The 16981-nt window shown below is 38.0% G+C and overlaps 1 protein-coding gene and 1 non-coding gene across 2 annotated transcripts; one reads left to right on the top strand and one right to left on the bottom strand.

The window, feature by feature from the left end:
* Window positions 1-1594: 1594 nt before the first annotated feature.
* Window positions 1595-1698, top strand: LOC130958521 (small nucleolar RNA R71). Its single transcript, XR_009077638.1, has one exon. It is a non-coding gene; the product is annotated as a small nucleolar RNA R71 (small nucleolar RNA).
* A 10905-nt stretch (window positions 1699-12603) lies between these two features.
* LOC130957231 (uncharacterized) lies at window positions 12604-13197 on the bottom strand. The gene has a single exon (XM_057884101.1). It carries the CDS (start codon window positions 13195-13197, stop codon window positions 12604-12606), a length of 594 nt encoding a protein of 197 aa, XP_057740084.1.
* Between the last annotated feature and the right edge of the window lie 3784 nt (window positions 13198-16981).

The raw sequence follows: 16981 nt of genomic DNA on the forward strand, positions 1-16981 counted from the left end.
CAACACCAAACTTAGAGTTTGACTGCGGGGGCTCTTCTTGACTCTGAACTGAGAGAAGCTCTTCATGCTTACTCTCTTTTGTCACAGAGGGATGGCCATATGCCTTAAACACAAGGTAGTCCCCATTCAATTGAAGGACTAATTCACCTCTGTTGACATCTATCACAGCTCTTGCTGTAGCTAGAAAAGGTCTCCCAAGGATGATACATTCATCTTCTTCCTTCCTAGTTCTAAGATTATGAAATCAGCAGGGACGTAAAGGCCTTCAACCTTTACTAACACGTCCTCTACTATTCCATAAGCTTGTCTCAATGACTTGTCTGCCAATTGTAATGAGAACAAGGCAGGTTGTACCTCACTGATCCCCAGCTTCTCCATTACAGAGAGTGGCATAAGATTTATCCCTGACCCCAGATCACATAGAGCTTTTTCAAAGGTCATGGTGCCTATGGTACAAGGTATTAAGAACTTGCCAGGATCTTGTCTCTTTTGAGGTAAAATTTGCTGAATCCAGGTATCTAGTTCATTAATGAGCAAGGGAGGTTCACTTTCCCAAGTCTCATTACCAAACAACTTGGCATTCAGCTTTATGATAGCTCCTAAATATTGAGCAACTTGCTCTCCAGTCACATCTTCATCCTCCTCAGAGGAAGAATAGTCTTCAGATCTCATGAATGGCAGAAGGAGATTTAATGGAATCTCTATGGTCTCTATATGAGCCTCAGATTCCTTTGGGTCCTTAATAGGAAACTCCTTCTTGCTTGAGAGACGTCCAAGGAGGTCTTCCTCACTAGGATTTTCGTCCTTCTCCTCCCTTGTGCATTCGGCCATATTGATCACATCAATGGCCTTGCACTCTCCTTTTGGATTCTCTTCTGTATTGCTTGGGAGAATACTGGGAGGAGTTTCAATGACTTTCTTACTCAGCTGGCCCACTTGTGCCTCCAGATTTCTGATGGAGGATCTTGTTTCACTCATGAAACTGAAAGTGGCTTTTGACAGATCAGAGACTAAATTGGCTAAATTAGAAGTGTTTTGTTTAGAATTATCTGTCTGTTGCTGAGAATATGATGGAAAAGGCTTGCTATTGCTCAGCCTATTGCGTCCACCATTGTTAAAGCCTTGTTGAGGCTTTTGTTGATCCTTCCATGAGAAATTTGGATGATTTCTCCATGATGAATTATAGGTGTTTCCATAAGGTTCACCCATGTAATTTACCTCTGCTATTGCAAGGTTCTCAGGATCATAAGCTTCTTCAGAAGTTGCCTCTTTAGTACTGTTGGATGCATTTTGCCATCCATTCAGACTTTGAGAGATCATGTTAACTTACTGAGTTAACACTTTGTTCTGAGCCAATATGGCATTCAGAGCATCAATTTCAAGAACTCCCTTCCTCTGATGCATCCCATTATTCACGAAATTCCTCTCAGAAGTGTACATGAATTGGTTATTTGCAACCATGTCAATGAGTTCTTGAGCCTCTTCAGGCGTTTTCTTTAGGAGAATAGATCCACCTGCAGAATGGTCCAATGACATCTTCGAAAACTCAGATAGACCATATTAGAATATATCTAATATGGTCCATTCTGAAAACATGTCAGATGGACACCTTTTGGTCAACTGCTTGTATCTTTCCCAAGCTTCATAGAGGGATTCACCATCTTTTTGTTTGAAGGTCTGAACATCCACTCTAAGCTTGCTCAGCTTTTGAGGAGGAAAGAATTTATCCAAGAAGGCCGTGACCAGCTTATCCCAGGAGTCTAGGCTATCCTTAGGTTGTGAATCCAACCATATTCTAGCTCTGTCTCTTACAGCAAAAGGGAAAAGCATGAGCCTGTAGACTTCAGGATCTACTCCATTCGTCTTAACAGTCTCACAGATCTGCAAGAACTCAGTTAAAAACTAATAAGGATCTTCATATGGAAGTCCATAGAACTTACAGTTTTGTTGCATTAAGGCAACTAGCTGAGGTTTCAGCTCAAAATTGTTTACTCCAATGGCAGGAATGGAGATGCTTCTTCCATCAAATTTGGACGTGGGTTTGGTAAAGTCACCAAGCATCCTTCTTGCATTATCATTATTGGGTTCGGCTGCCATCTCCTTCTCTTGTTCGAAAATTTCTGAAAGGTTACTTCTGGATTGTTGTAGTTTAGCTTCTCTTAGTTTCCTCTTCAAAGTCCTTTCAGGTTCAGGATCAGCTTCAACAAGAGTGCTTTTGTCCTTGTTCCTGCTCATATGAAAGAGAAGAAAACAAGAAAATAAAGAGGAATCCTCTATGTCACAGTATAGAGATTCCTTTATGTTAGTAGAAAAAGAAAGGGGGGAAGAGTGAAGAAGAGTGGGTTCGGATATTTAGATGAAGAGAGGTGAAGAGAAGTGTTAGTAAATAAATAATTAAATAGAATAAGAGAGAAGAGATAGAAAATTCGAAAATAATTTTAAAAAGGGGTTAGTAATTTTTGAAAATTAGAGATAAGATAAGATTAAAATTAAAATTTAAAACAAAAAAAGAATTTTTGAAAAAGAGATGAGATATTTTCAAAAATTAGAGAGGGAAAAGTAGTTAGGTAGTTTTGAAAAAGATAAGAAACAAACAAAAAGTCAAATAGTTAGTTGAAAAAGATATTAAAATAAAATTTGAAAAGATTAGAAGATAAGAAGTTAGATAAGATATTTTGAAATCAAATTTTGAAAAAGATAAAATTTTTGAAAAAAGATAAGATAAAAGATAAAAAGATTTAATTCAAAAATTTAAAATTACTTACTTCACTAACAAGAAACTACAAGATAAGATTCTAGAACTTAAAGATTGAACCTTTCTTAACAAGAAAGTAACAAACTTCAAATTTTTGAATCAATCACATTAATTGTTAGTGAGTTTTCGAAAATATGATATAAAGATAAGAAAAAGATTTTGAAAATATTTTGAAAAAGATTTTTGAAATTTTCGAAAAATAGAAAAAAAATGAAAAAGATATAATTTTTGAAAAAGATTTTGAAAAGATAAGATTTTTAAAATTGAAAATTTGACTTGACTTGTAAGAAACAACTAATTTAAAAAATTTTTGACCAAGTCAACCCAAAATTTTGAAAATTTGGAGAGAAAAAAGGAAAAGATATATTTTTTATTTTTGAATTTTTAATTATGAGAGAGAAAAACACAAATATGACCCAAAACATGAAAATTTTGGATCAAAACACAGGATGCATGCAAGAACACTATGAATGTCAAGATGAACACCAAGAACACTTTGAAGATCATGATGAATATCAAGAACATAATTTTGAAAAATTTTTTATGCAAAGAAAACATGCAAGACACCAAACTTAGAAGTCTTTAATGCATGGACTCTAACAAACAAAAAATACATATGAAAAACAACAAACAACACAAAATAAGAAAACATCAAGATCAAACAAGAAGACTTGTCAAGAACAACTTGAAGATCATGAAGAACACTATGAATGCATGGAATTTTCGAAAAATGCAAGAAAAATTTTTAAAGCATGCAATTGACACCAAACTTAAAAGTTGACTCAAGACTCAAACAAGAAACACAAAATATTTTTTTGATTTTTTATGCTTTTATAATTTTTTTGTATTTTTATTATTATTATTTTTTTTTCGAAAGTATTTTTGGAAAAAACGAAAAAGAAAAGAAAATTTTAAAAAAAGATTTTTGACAGATTTTGAAAACAAAATTACCTAATCTGAGTAACAAGATGAACCGTCAGTTGTTCATACTCGAACAATCCCCGGCAATGGCGCCAAAAACTTGGTGGACAAAATTGTGATCCTCAAAGTTGGTCTCTTTGTACTTGTATGAAATTTAAATATTGGCTCTATCAAAAATACCCCAAAGAGATCATGGTATGATGAATTGGGATCTTAATAATCCCTGGTAATGGCACGTGTGATCACAACTCCGTTCAACTTAACCAGCAAGTGTACTGGGTCATCCAAGTAATACCTTACGTGAGTAAGGGTCGATCCCACAGAGATTGTTGGTATGAAGCAAGCTATGGTCACCTTGTAAATCTCAGTTAGGCAGATTAAATGGTTTATGATAAGTTCGAAAATAAATAATAAACAGAAAATAAAATAGTAAATAGTTACTCATATAATTCCATGGTGGGAATTTCAGATAGGCATATGGAGATGCTGTGCTCCTCTCGAATCTCTACTTTCTTATTACATTCATCCAATGCTTCTTACTCCTTTACATGGCAAGCTGTATGTAGGGCATCACCGTTGTCAATGGCTACATCCCATCCTCTCAGTGAAAATGGTCCTATGCTCTGTCACAGCACGGCTAATCATCTGTCGGTTCTCAATCAGGTTGGAATAGAATCCCTTGATTCTTTTGCATCTGTCACTAACGCCCAGCCTTCAGGAGTTTGAAGCTCATCACAGTCATTCAATCCCGGAATCCTACTCGGAATACCACAGACAAGGTTAGACTTTCCGGATTCCCGAAATCCTACTCGGAATACCACAGACAAGGTTAGACTTTCCGGATTCCCGGAATCCTACTCGGAATACCACAGACAAGGTTAGACTTTCCAGATTCCCATGAATGCCGCCATCTTTCTAGCTTATACCACGAAGATTCTGTTGGGGAATCTAAGAGATATGCGCCCGGCCTAAGGTAGAACGGAAGTGGTTGTCAGTCACGCGCGTTCATAGGTGAGAATGATGATGAGTGTCACGGATCATCACATTCATCAAAGTGAAGTGTAACGTATATCTTGGAATAAGAATAAAAGAGAATTGAATAGAAAATAATAGTAATTGTATTGAAACTTGAGGTACAGCAGAGCTCCACACCCTTAATCTATGGTGTGTAGAAACTCCACCGTTGAAAATACATAAGTGAAAGGTTCAGGCATGGTCGAATGGCCAGCCCCCCCCCCAAAACGTGATTAGTGGCCTCCTAACATGAAGAATAAAACAAAACTGAGACCAAAGATGAAACGTGGTCAAAAGACAACTAATACACTAGTAAAAAGTCTTATTTATACTAAACTAGCTACTAGGGTTTACAGAGGTATTAATGCATAAATTCACTTCTGGGGCCCATTTGGTGTGTTTGGGCTGAGCTTGATCTATCCACGAGCTGAGGCTTCCTTTGGAGTTGAACGCCGAGTTATAGCGTGTTTCTTGCGTTCAACTCTTGGTCGTGACGTGTTTCTGGCGTTTGACTCCAGACAGCAGCATGTACTTGGCGTTGAGCGCCACTTTACGTCGTCAATTCCCGAATAAAGTATGAACTATTATATATTTCTGGAAAGCTCTGGATGTCTAATTTCCAACGCCGTTGAGAACGCCCCATTTGGAGTTCTGTAGCTCCAGAAAATCCATTTTGAGTGCAAGGAGGTCAGATTCCAACAGCATCAGCAGTCCTTTTATCAGCCTTTTTCAGAGTTTTGCTCAAGTCCCTCAATTTCAGCCAGAAATTACCTGAAATTACAGAAAAATACACAAACTCATAGTAAAATCCAGAAATGTAAATTTAACATAAAAACTAATGAAAACATCCCTAAAAGTATCTTGAACTTACTAAAAACTACCTAAAAACAATGCCAAAAAGCGTATAAATTATCCGCTCATCACATGCCAAGACAATAGTTATGGTGGACCCCTTGTAGTCACCAACAAGCCACACCATACACCTATGAACCACCCCCTCAACATAGCTTTGAACCACCATACTCACAGGCTACCTGTAACCATTCACCTCCATATGACCCTAATCCTTATCCACCACACCAACCACCATATAAACCACACCCAGAACCACCACCTCAATATTCACCATCTCCATATCCTTATTAAGAAGAACCGCCTTCCTATTATGAACCCTTTCTCCAAAATAATGAACCCTCCTATCCACTCCAACCTCCATTGGATAACAACGCCCTTAGTGTTATTCTTCAAGGGCAAGAAGGGATGAATAAGAGTGTGCTAAATTTCATGGCCGTCTTAGGCGAGTTAATAAATCGATTAGCTTCCCAATGTTCGGACACTCAAGGAACTCCCATGGCTTCATGTGGAGAATCTACTAAAGAACGTGGCATGAAGGAGAAGTTAGAAACTCTGGTGGACAGTGAGCAACACGATTTTGTATTGGAACAATTAGAAGAAGCTACGCCTACCATTGAAGATGAAGAAGTGGTTGAAAACTTAGGAGATGCTGAACCTCCATGGAAAAGTCAAGTTATAGAGCCTCCTTCAAAGACGTTTAAAACTGATGTTGAGGAAGGTGTACAACCTCCAAGGCATCTCATGATTGAAGACTTTGAAAGGGATGGTCAAGAGATGGATTCGATCTTTGATGAATTCTTATCTACATTTGTGTCCTCTCCCATTGGACTTGACATGGAGATGAAAGAAGAAGACGCACAACCTCCCATGCCCTTGGTGAACAATGAAGCAGAGATTGAATTGGAAGAAATCTACTAAGAAGAAGAGGTTGATATTGAAGGAGATTGCAAAGAGGTGGAAGTTGTCAAAGAAAAGCACAAGGGAGTAGAGCTTATAAGATCATTAGAAACACCTCTCCCAAGGCCATTACCGTCCAACACAACATTCAAGTGGGTAAAATTCTTATCCTTGACCTTTACTTTCCCACTTGAATATGGGCTACTGGAGACGGATGGTCAACTTAGAGCTCTCTGTGGCATCAAGAGTAAGAGGAAGATGGTTAGTAGTAAGAGTTGTCCTGCAAGGTTCAACATGGTTGTGTGCTCAAAATTTAAACGCAAAGGTTGGTGTAAAGCTCAACTGAATGGGTCTAGGAAGTTGTTTGACCGCTTTAATGAGAATTCAGATTGCCTGCCACCCAGTTGGAACACTAATGATCAACAAGAAGACGGGTGCAAAAGCAAGGTTTGGGACCCCGGAATTCATTCTAGAAATCAATACTCTTGAGGCCTTGTCACTTGCTTTAGCTTGCTTGAAGGTTTTCTACGCCTAGTTTGGGATCCCAGAGGCTGTGGGAATTCTAAACACTGGTGGAGATTCTTGGATGAATACAAGCACAAGCCACCATAACAAGGAGCTCACCAGAATGTCCAACTTAAGGACTTTAACTAAAAGTGCTAGGTGGGAGACAACCCACCATGGTATGACCGTTCCTTTTTCAGTTTAAATTTTAGTCTGTTTTTGAGTTTTGATTGAACCTGGAATTTTGCATAACATTCATTGCATTCTACATACTGCATCAAAAAAAATTCGCACGCGACGCGACAGCGTCACTGACGCGTCCGCATCATAAGTGCGTTGTGAAGAAAACAAAATTGAACAGAGAGTCACGCAAAAGCACGGCTGGAGGCGTGCCTTTGGCACAAATTGGTCCACGCAACTGCGTCGATGACGCGTCCGCGTCACCCACGCAAACGGGTGCCTCAAAATCGACGTAAAAAGGGTGTATGGCCAAAAGTTGAGCTAGAATTGGGCTGAACTCGTGCTAGAAGCACAAGCCCTACCACGCGAACGCGTGCCCCACGCGTCGGCGCCATTTTTCAAAACAAAGCAGACGCGATCGCGTCACCCAAAGTTTTGCCAAAATAAGGTTTTCACCAAAGAGTTGCGCGGCCGCGAGACTGCACTCGCGCTGAAGGCACGAATCACTTCATGCGAACGCATGACCCATGCGTTCGCGTCACTTCATCGATGCGCTATCCACGTGACCGCATGCCCCACGCGCTCGCGTTGCCTGCGCCGCACAACTTATCCAGATCAGCGCCAATTATCTTATTTTTTCTTTTCTAATCCTAATCTCTTCTATCCTTTCTTCTTTCTTCTTCCTTTTCTTACTTTCTTCTTCTTCATCTCTTGAACTTCTCATCCCTCTTCACTTCCATTCTATTTCATTTAATTTATTTGGATACTTTCATTCATTGCATTATTTTCATTGGTGTTAGAAATTTATTTGGGTCATTATTTCCTAACTTTTGCTTGTGGATTGTTAAGGAATTGTTAACAATTATATATTATTTTTATAGGGTTGCTTGCATGTTCAATTTAATACTTTTTATACTTTATTTACCATGCATGCTAAGTGTTTATAAAAAAGCCTGTATGGAATTGTGCACTATTTTTAGATTTCTTTTAATCTACTACTCTAAATGCTTGCTTTTCACAAAAACCCTTTTTTATATTTTATTAATTAAATATAATTGTTATTACAAACAGATTGTTAGTTTGACAGGCTTGGTAATCTCACTTGGACATTTAATGCTTGATCTATGCTACTCATGCCTTTGCCAGCATGCCAATAAACATCTTGCATTTAATTGTCATTACATGCACTTGCTATATTTCCATTGATGGACTTTTCACATGTAGTCTAGACCATGTGTTAACGACATCCTTCTTTACCGTGCATTGATTATCACTTATATCGTCTCCTCCCTTGATCTAACCCTTCAATTTAAAAAGTTACATTTTTTTCCTTTTTAGGATGGCCACCAAGAAAGGAAAAGAGAAAGCTACTTCCAACCCATCAGCAAGGAAAGGAACAAAAAGAGCAATAGCTGAGGAACCATAACCCCCATCCACCTACACATCTTAGCATGCACCGAGGACGGTGCAATATTTAAGTGTGGGGAGGTCGATACCGATCTCCATGGGTTAGTTATTCTATTCTCAACACCAATACTCTATTTTCTTTGTTTGTTCATTGCTGCATTTGCATATTTGATTGCATGTTTGTTTGATTTTATGCATTTAGTTACTACTTGGTTGAAGTAATATTTTTTTTCAAGAAATTTTTATATTATTTCACTAATTTAAATTGAAAAATTTGTGTTAAACTTGTTTGGAAGTTGTATTTGGAACATGGTTTTTTGAGTAAAAGAAGACACAACCTGTGAGATTTTGAGCTTAATTGTATGGTTACATCAAACCATAAATTTTATTCTTGTGTGTTTCCTTCTCTATAACTGCAATCTAGATTTTGTTCCAAGTCTATATGTCCATTGTTTAGTATATTTACATGCTTGCATATGATTGAGGCCATTATTTGTATTTTAGCTCACTTCTCCCAAATAAGCCTACCCTTTTATGTCACCCTTGTTAGCCACCTTGAGCCTTTTAACTCCCTTCTATTTCATAACCACATTACTAACCTTAAGCAGAAAAACAAAATAAAAATCCCAAGTTGAATCCTTGGTTAGCTTAAGATAGATATTGTGTATAATTTAAGTGTGGGGAATTTTATGGGAACATGGGATGATAGAAAAAAAAGTAGGGAATTAAATTGAATACGTTATTTGAAAATTTGGGAAGCATGCTCATGTGAAATCAAAATAATTAAATTACCATGTGCATTGATAAAAAAATTTATTAAGTAATTAAATAAAGGGATACAAAAAAAATATTACCCCAAATGCAAAATAAAAAAAATCAATGCACATGGGACAAAACTCAAAAATAAGTTTGATACATGAGCATGTAATACAAAAGTGGGAAAAATTTGGGTAGCTAGGTAAAGCATTTTAAATTATATAAAGTGTGTATGTTTGGTGAGATCTTAGACCAATCAAGGATTCACTTTGTTAACTCACTTAGCCTTATACATATATCCTCACCTTTACCTTAGCCCCATTACAACCTTGAAAAGACCTCATGATGTTTGCATTGTTATACTAAATGTTTGTTGATTGGTTAGATGAAGAACAAAGTTTAGAAAGCATGATTAGAGAAGAGTAGAGTGATTGACCCTAGACACTTGAGAGTTAGAGTGATATACACTACCAGTAAAGGTTCAGTCCTTGATTCTATGTTCCCTGCTTTCATGAGCTATCTTCTTACAAATTTACTTGTTTTCACTGTATAATTTGAATTGGTGGAATTTGTTTTGTACTTGTCTTGGAGAACTTGTTTTCTTTTAACCAAGTAGGTAGAAACATTTTGCATGTAGTTGCATTCACATAGATAGGTTGCATTGCATACACTCTATCATTCCTCTTCACTCCTTTCTAGCTTCTCTTGGATTTAGCATGAGGACATGCTATTGTTTAAATGTGGGGAGGTTGATAAACCACTATTTTATGGTTTATCTTGTGCTTAATTGAGTGGATTTTATCAATCTTTCATACACTTATTCATACTAATTGCATGAGTTTACGTTTTCCTTCCTGATTTTATGCTATGATCGAAAACATGCTTCTTTGGTCTTAATTTTGCTATGTTTAATCCTCTCCTATTACCATTCGATGCCGTGATATGTGTGTTAAGTGTTTTCAGAGATTACAGGATAGGAATGACTTAGAGGATGGAAAGGAAGCATGCAAAAGTGGAAGGAATACAAGAAACTGAAGGAATTGCCAAAGCTGTCAGCCTGACCTCTTCGCACTCAAACGGTCATAACTTGAGCTACAGAGGTCCAAATGATGTGGTTCCAGTTGCATTGGAAAGCTACCCTCTGGGGCTTCGATTTGATATATAATTAGTCATAGTGGCCGTACTGCTAGGCGACGCGAACGCGTGCTCTACACGGATGCGTTGCAGTGACAAAAAACCAGCGTGGCAGATTTCATAACCAGCGAATTCTGGGCTATTTCCGGCCCAGTTTCAAGCCCAGAAAACACAGATTAAAGGCTGCTAAGTGGAAGAATGAAGGGAGACGACTCATATTTCACTTTTCATAATTTAGATATAGTTTTAGAGAGAGAGAGGCTCTCTCATCTCTCTTAGGATTAGGATTAGGATTCCTCCAAAAGGACTTAAGGAATATTTTTATCTTCTTCAATTACAAGTTCAATGTTCCTTTTATTTATCTTTTCAATCTAATTTATGATTTTTTCCATGTTAGATCTGATTTCTTTTATTAATACAATTTGAGGTATTCCAGATATTTATGATTTTTATTTAGCTTTCTACATTCTTGGCTTTGGTTGAGTAATTGGTAACGCTTGAGTTGTTAAAATAAAATAGTGGTTGAAATTGGGAGTTGCTGATTAATTTGCATATCTCCAAGCTAGTCTAGGACTTGAAGATCAAATTAATTGGTCCTTTTGACCTTCCCTTATTCAGTAAGGGTTAACTAAGTGGGAGCAATAAACAATTCTCATCACATCTGATAAAGGCAACTAGGATAGGAATTCTAATTCTCATATCTTACCAAGAATTTTATTAATTATTAATTTATTTTTCTTGCTATTTAAATTACTTGTTCAAACCTTTTCAAAATCCCAAAAATATATCTTTTTACATAACCAGTAATAAGAACACCTCCCTGCAATTCCTTGAGAAGACGATCCGATGTTTAAATACTTCGGTTATCAATTTCAAAGGGTTTTGTTATTTATGACAACCAAATGTTTGTAAGAAAGGACTTTCTATTGGTTTAGAAGCTATACTTACAACGCGATTATATTTTTATATTTCTTTACCGATAGAAAATTCGTTCTTCACTCTTCAACCAACTGGGCCCGCTCTGGTCCGAGCTTCCATCTTCTTTGCTGGACAGGTCGCGATCCGGGGTACGCCGAAAGTTTATGTGACATGAGCTCGGGATCTATCCTTGGCATGTCAGAGGCTTTCCAGGCGAAGAGGTCGGAATTCTCTTGTAAGAGCCTTATAAGCTTCTACTTCAATCCTTCGTTCAAGTTAGCCCCTATGTTGGTATTTTTTCCTTCCTCTTTCCCGACCTGCACATCTTCAGTCTTTCCCCCAGGTTGTGGTCACAATTCTTCCTTAGCTCAGACTCCTCCTAGCTCGATGGTGTGCACCTCCTTGCCCTTTCCTCTTAGGTTTAGGCTTTCATTGTAGTATTTTCTTTCCAACTTCTGGTCTCCCCTAATGGTTGCTATTCCCTCTGGTGTTGGGAATTTCATGCAAAGGTAGGGGGTGGACACCACTACTCCGAGCTGATTTAGGGTAGTTCTGCCTATTAGGACATTGTAGGCTGAACCCACATCGACGACTATGAAGTCGATACTTGGAGTTTTGGATTTTTTCCCTTTTCCAAAAGTTGTATGTAGGGGTATGAATCCTAGTGGTTTTATTGGTGTATCCCCCAACCCATATAGGGTGTCAGGGTAAGCTCTCAACTCCTTTTCATCCAATCCCAACTTATCGAACGCCGGTTTGAATAGGATGTCAGCTGAGCTTTCCTGATCCACCAGGGTTCTGTGAAGATGGGCATTGGCAAGGATTATTGTTACCATAACTGGATCATCATGTCCATGAATGATGCCTTACCCATATTCTTTAGTAAAAGAAATGGTTGGGAAGCTCCCGACCTCGTAGACTTCTTTCAAATGCCTCTTGTGAGATGACTTTGTGAGGCCGCCTCCACCAAATCCTCCCGAGATCATGTGTATATGTCTTTCCGGGGTCTGTGGCGGTGGGTCTCTTCGGTCCTTGTCGTCTCGCTTTCTTTTGCCAGCTTTTCTATCACATTTTTAAGGTCGTAAGAATCATTTGTTGAGTGACCATATAGCTTATGGTACTCACAGTAGTCGCCACGACTCCCCCCCTTTTTATTTTTGATGGGCCTAGGGGGAGGTAGTCTTTCAGTATGACAAATTTTCCTGTAGACATCAACTAGGGAAACTCGTAGAGGAGTATAAGAGTGGTATCTCCTAGGCCTCTTAGGGCCGGCCTCCTCTTTTTTCTTGGGCTCTCTCTTTTGATGAGTGAGAGTGCCCAGGTCGCCAATTTGGTTCTCGAAGTCGGGCATTTTCCTCCATGTTGATGTACTTCTCAGCTCTCTCCTGTACATCACTCAGGGAGGTCGGGTGCCTTTTCGAGATGGACTGGGAGAAGGGACCTTCTCGAAGTCCATTTACTAGGCCCATAATCACTGCCTCCGTGGGTAGGTCTTGGATCTCCAAGCACGCTTTGTTGAACCTTTCCATGTAGTCCCTTAAAGGTTCTCCGACCTCCTGCTTTACTCCCAGGAGGCTCGGTGCGTGCTTTACTTTATCCTTTTGGATCGAGAATCGCATGAGGAACTTCCGCGAGAGGTCATCGAAACTAGTGACCGACCTCGGAGGGAGACTATCGAACCACTTCATCGTTGCTTTGGTGAGAGTTGTCGGAAAAGCTTTGTAGCGAGTAGCATTAAAAGAGTCAGCCAAGTACATCCGACTTTTGAAATTGCTTAAATGATGCTTTGGATCAGTGGTTCCGTCGTAGAGGTCCATATCAGGGCTTTTGAAGTTCCTTGGAACTTTTACCCTCATGATGTCCTCGCTAAAAGGATCCTCTCCTCCTAAGGGAGAATCTTCTCAATCACTACGAGAATTTTGACTTTTTAAGAGCAGACTCCAGCCTTAAGAACTTTTCCTCTAGCTCTTTTTGTCGATCAATCTTGTTCCTCAAGTTTCTCTCTGCCTCTCGCTGTCGCTCCAGCTCTTGTTCCAACTGTTCCAGACGCCCTTGGTGGCCGTGGAACAATCCCATGAAATCAGCTGCATGGGGTTATCGCTCCTTTCCTGATTCGCGCCCTTCAGAGTTGTTTACCTTCAGGTCCTTGACTCCTGAAGTGCCTTCTTTATGATGGTTGGTCACTCCTTGATGAGTGTCCATATTTCTGTCGTGGTTTCCAACATCCTGATTCTCTTGTTCAGAATCAGATGCTGTGTTTCCGTCTTCGTGTAAATTGTCCGCCATCACTGGTCGATCTCTCGGGCTGCGTTTGGTTTGTGTATGTATTAAGACATAGACATTAAGACATAGACACTTGAGACATAGACATAAAATATTTGTGTTTGTGTATAGTGTTTGGAAGGAATGAACATGACATTAGTGTAGTGTCTAATATTATGTTTGGTTAATAAAACACAAGAACACTACATAATTAGAATGACAATTTTGCCCTCATAATTTAAAGTAAAAAATCAATAATTAAAAAGAAAACCCAGAGAGGCAGAGCCCCAAATCGATTCCAGGGTTTCTTGTTTGTCCCTCTAACCTCAAGCCCCCAGAAATCTTCCTCTTGTGCGATCTCCTTCTTCGCGGTGATCTTCTTCTTCTTCTTCTTCTTCTTCTTCTTCTTCTTCTTCTTCTTCTTCTTCTATTGTTGGTCTTAGTTGTTTATTTCTCACGGTCTGGAACACCACTGGTTTTATCTTTTTCCTCATCTGTGCTTAGATTTGTTGGCAGATTCTGCCCCTTGACTGCCAAAATTGTTGGAGTGAAACCCTTTTGGTTCTTGTTGCCCTTGGCACTAGGGCCTCTGTTCAATTCATTCAAACCATCCATGTTCTCGCTGCCATAACCAAAGTAAGTGTGTTTGATAGGTTCGGTTTACGAGAGAGAAAGAGGAAGGCGGCTCATTCATGAAAAGCCCGTGTGTTGAATTAGCGTCGAAGAAGAAGCCGTCTCTTCTTCTCCTCCGTGTTTGGCAGGTATCTATCATACCCATTCATAATATTTACAGCTTATACTGTATTTTTAAGAGTTAGGAGTTTGCAATTTAGGGTTTAAGGTTTACCGCATTTTGGGAATACGGTGCTTGAAATATCTAGCTGCTGCAATTTTGGGAATACGGTGGTTAAAATAGTAGTAATTGAAAAAATTTACTTATCAAACTTTACAAATTAGTGGATACTTTATTCGATACTTTTGATATATTTAGAATTTTATGGTGATCAATTGTTGTGATGATAGTTCGTTGGGCTTAACTTGGTAAGTTCTTCATAGGATGGAATATTTATTCTTCTTGTTCTTCTTTCCCCCCTTTTTTTCTGCTACAATGTAATCAATGCAGAAATAATACTGGAACAACATGTACAAGTTGTTCATAAATTCGTTTATGTTGGTGAAAGAAGCACACATTAAAGTTGGGTTTGATTTGCTTGTTGTGTACTGTGTTCAACTGATTGATGGCTTCAACATATGTCCAGTTGTTTGTGTTGTTGTTTTTCTTGTTTTCATATGGCGAAGAGCAATTAACTACCGTTGTTGGCCTGATTTGCATCAATACTGAGTATTGCAATTCTTAATGCTTTGCAATTACAAATATCCATATTTTAATTTTGATGTAAATATATTTAAGTATTTAGCTTATAATGCTGAGTAAATTGAAGTATGTAGGTGACATCTTGAAAGATGCATTATATATTGATATTAGGCTTCATGTTGTTGATGCTTTTTATTATTTATTATTGTTGGAAATGTTTACGAAATCCATATTTATAATCAATCCATTTACCAGTGAATTCATGCTAATACTTTGAGAATAGAAATTGTGTTTGAGCTATATGTTTTTTCATGGTAATGCATTTAGCTTAAGCTGTCTCTTATTTCAACTTTTGAATGTGTTATTTGAATTTCTTTTTGTAGGGAATGCTTGTGCCTGCTATCAAGCCATCAGGCAGTTATGAACAGCAGCAGAAATGGTTGGCTTTGGGTTATAAGATGCAAATAATTGGTTGCTATGCACAAACAGAACTTGGTCATGGATCAAATGTTGAATGGCTTGAGACAACTGTAACTTTGGAACAAATATTACTTTTGAAAGTTGTAATTTTTTTCAATTATGTGGCACTGTATTTGTACCATGAACACCTGAGAAACCATAGCATAAGAGTTCCATTGGTATAGTTTTAGGATTCAACACAATTGTATGATTGAAAATTGTATGAATTGAAATTTGAATGAAAAGTGGTTTCTTTGAAATTTAATTTGGCCTGTTGTTTGCTTTCAGCAATGAGTATTTGAAGTATATTTTGTTTGCATTGCACTAATATGTAACTGGAGAATTTGAAACTCAAGCTGTAAACATCGTGTATGAAATCAATACAGAAAGTGCAGTATTTTAAGATCTGAAAATTGATTCAAATTTTGCAGAAGTGCAGAACTTTACTGTGCAAAGGTAAACTGCACAATTAAAATTCAACTTTACCTAACTGCAGAAAATTAACAAACAGAATGCAGAAATTAATTTTAAATATGCAGAAGTAAATAACTTTAAGGGAAAATTACACAATACATTCGAATTTCGACAACAGAATTACAGAATTTGAATGCAATAATCCATAATTGCACAGTATAAAGGGTAAAGTTGCATAATATAATTAATAAACACCTGAGGCATAACTTAGGTGCATAAACCAAAATATCAACACATATTGTTTCAGATTACAAATAAAAGTCACTTCATGCATAAATTAGGTGCATATATAGCTATTGCACTTTAATAATGCAACAATTACCTAAACCCTGTTCAATTATAGGAAAGTGCCGACAGTATTTAGCAGTAGACCTTAATAAGAACACAACTAATTAAACCAACAACACTAAGAATAGCTAAAAGTTTTCCATTATATCTCGTACGAATGCTGCCTTTTCCTCATCCAAACTCCAAAAGGTTGCCTTCAATTCCGGATTTTGCACAAATTTCTTTGCAACTTGCACAATCTCCATTGTGTCAAAGCCAAGACTCTTTAAAGTTCTGCCCAGATTCACTTGGTCATTTACCCCACTCATTGCATTTGCTAGTACTTGCACATGCTTTCCTTGATCTTCTACTGCGGACTTAAAAGTTTCAGCCAAGTTTGATAGGATTGCAGCATCATTGGTTTTCTTAGTTGCAGATTGACGTCCTTGAGCCCTCTCACTTGATGAAGCAAAAGAAGTCGAGAAGGTGTTGGGTAATTCACTCTCAGCACCCCCTAAATCCTCCATGTCAATATCCTCGCTGCCTAATCCCAAGCCACCAGCTGTGGCCGCAGCAAATGTAGATCCCGGAGTAACATCTTCTTCAGCATCTTTCCCACTGCATGCTTCAATACCGGTAGCTCTATCCTTACCAAAAATATTGCCAAGACGTTCAAACAAGGGAAACGGCTTGCCGGGAGTGTAGAGTGTGACGTTGCGACCCTATACCATAAACCAAAGTCGACATTAATAAACATAGCAAAAATGAAATTCACAGTTGTAAGTTTAAAAATCTTGCAAGAGGAGTGAATAAAAACGAAAAACATACCTTTCCCCAAGCTTCCAAGACTTGCTTGCTATCGA

The sequence above is a fragment of the Arachis stenosperma genome, chromosome 10 (assembly GCF_014773155.1).
Source record: "Arachis stenosperma cultivar V10309 chromosome 10, arast.V10309.gnm1.PFL2, whole genome shotgun sequence".
In the NCBI taxonomy this organism is placed as follows: Eukaryota; Viridiplantae; Streptophyta; class Magnoliopsida; order Fabales; family Fabaceae; genus Arachis; species Arachis stenosperma.

Excerpts from the sequence above, each read along its gene's own strand:
- LOC130957231 (XM_057884101.1), bottom strand. The coding sequence starts at position 13,197 with ATGAGGGTAAAAGTTCCAAGGAACTTCAAAAGCCCTGATATGGACCTC.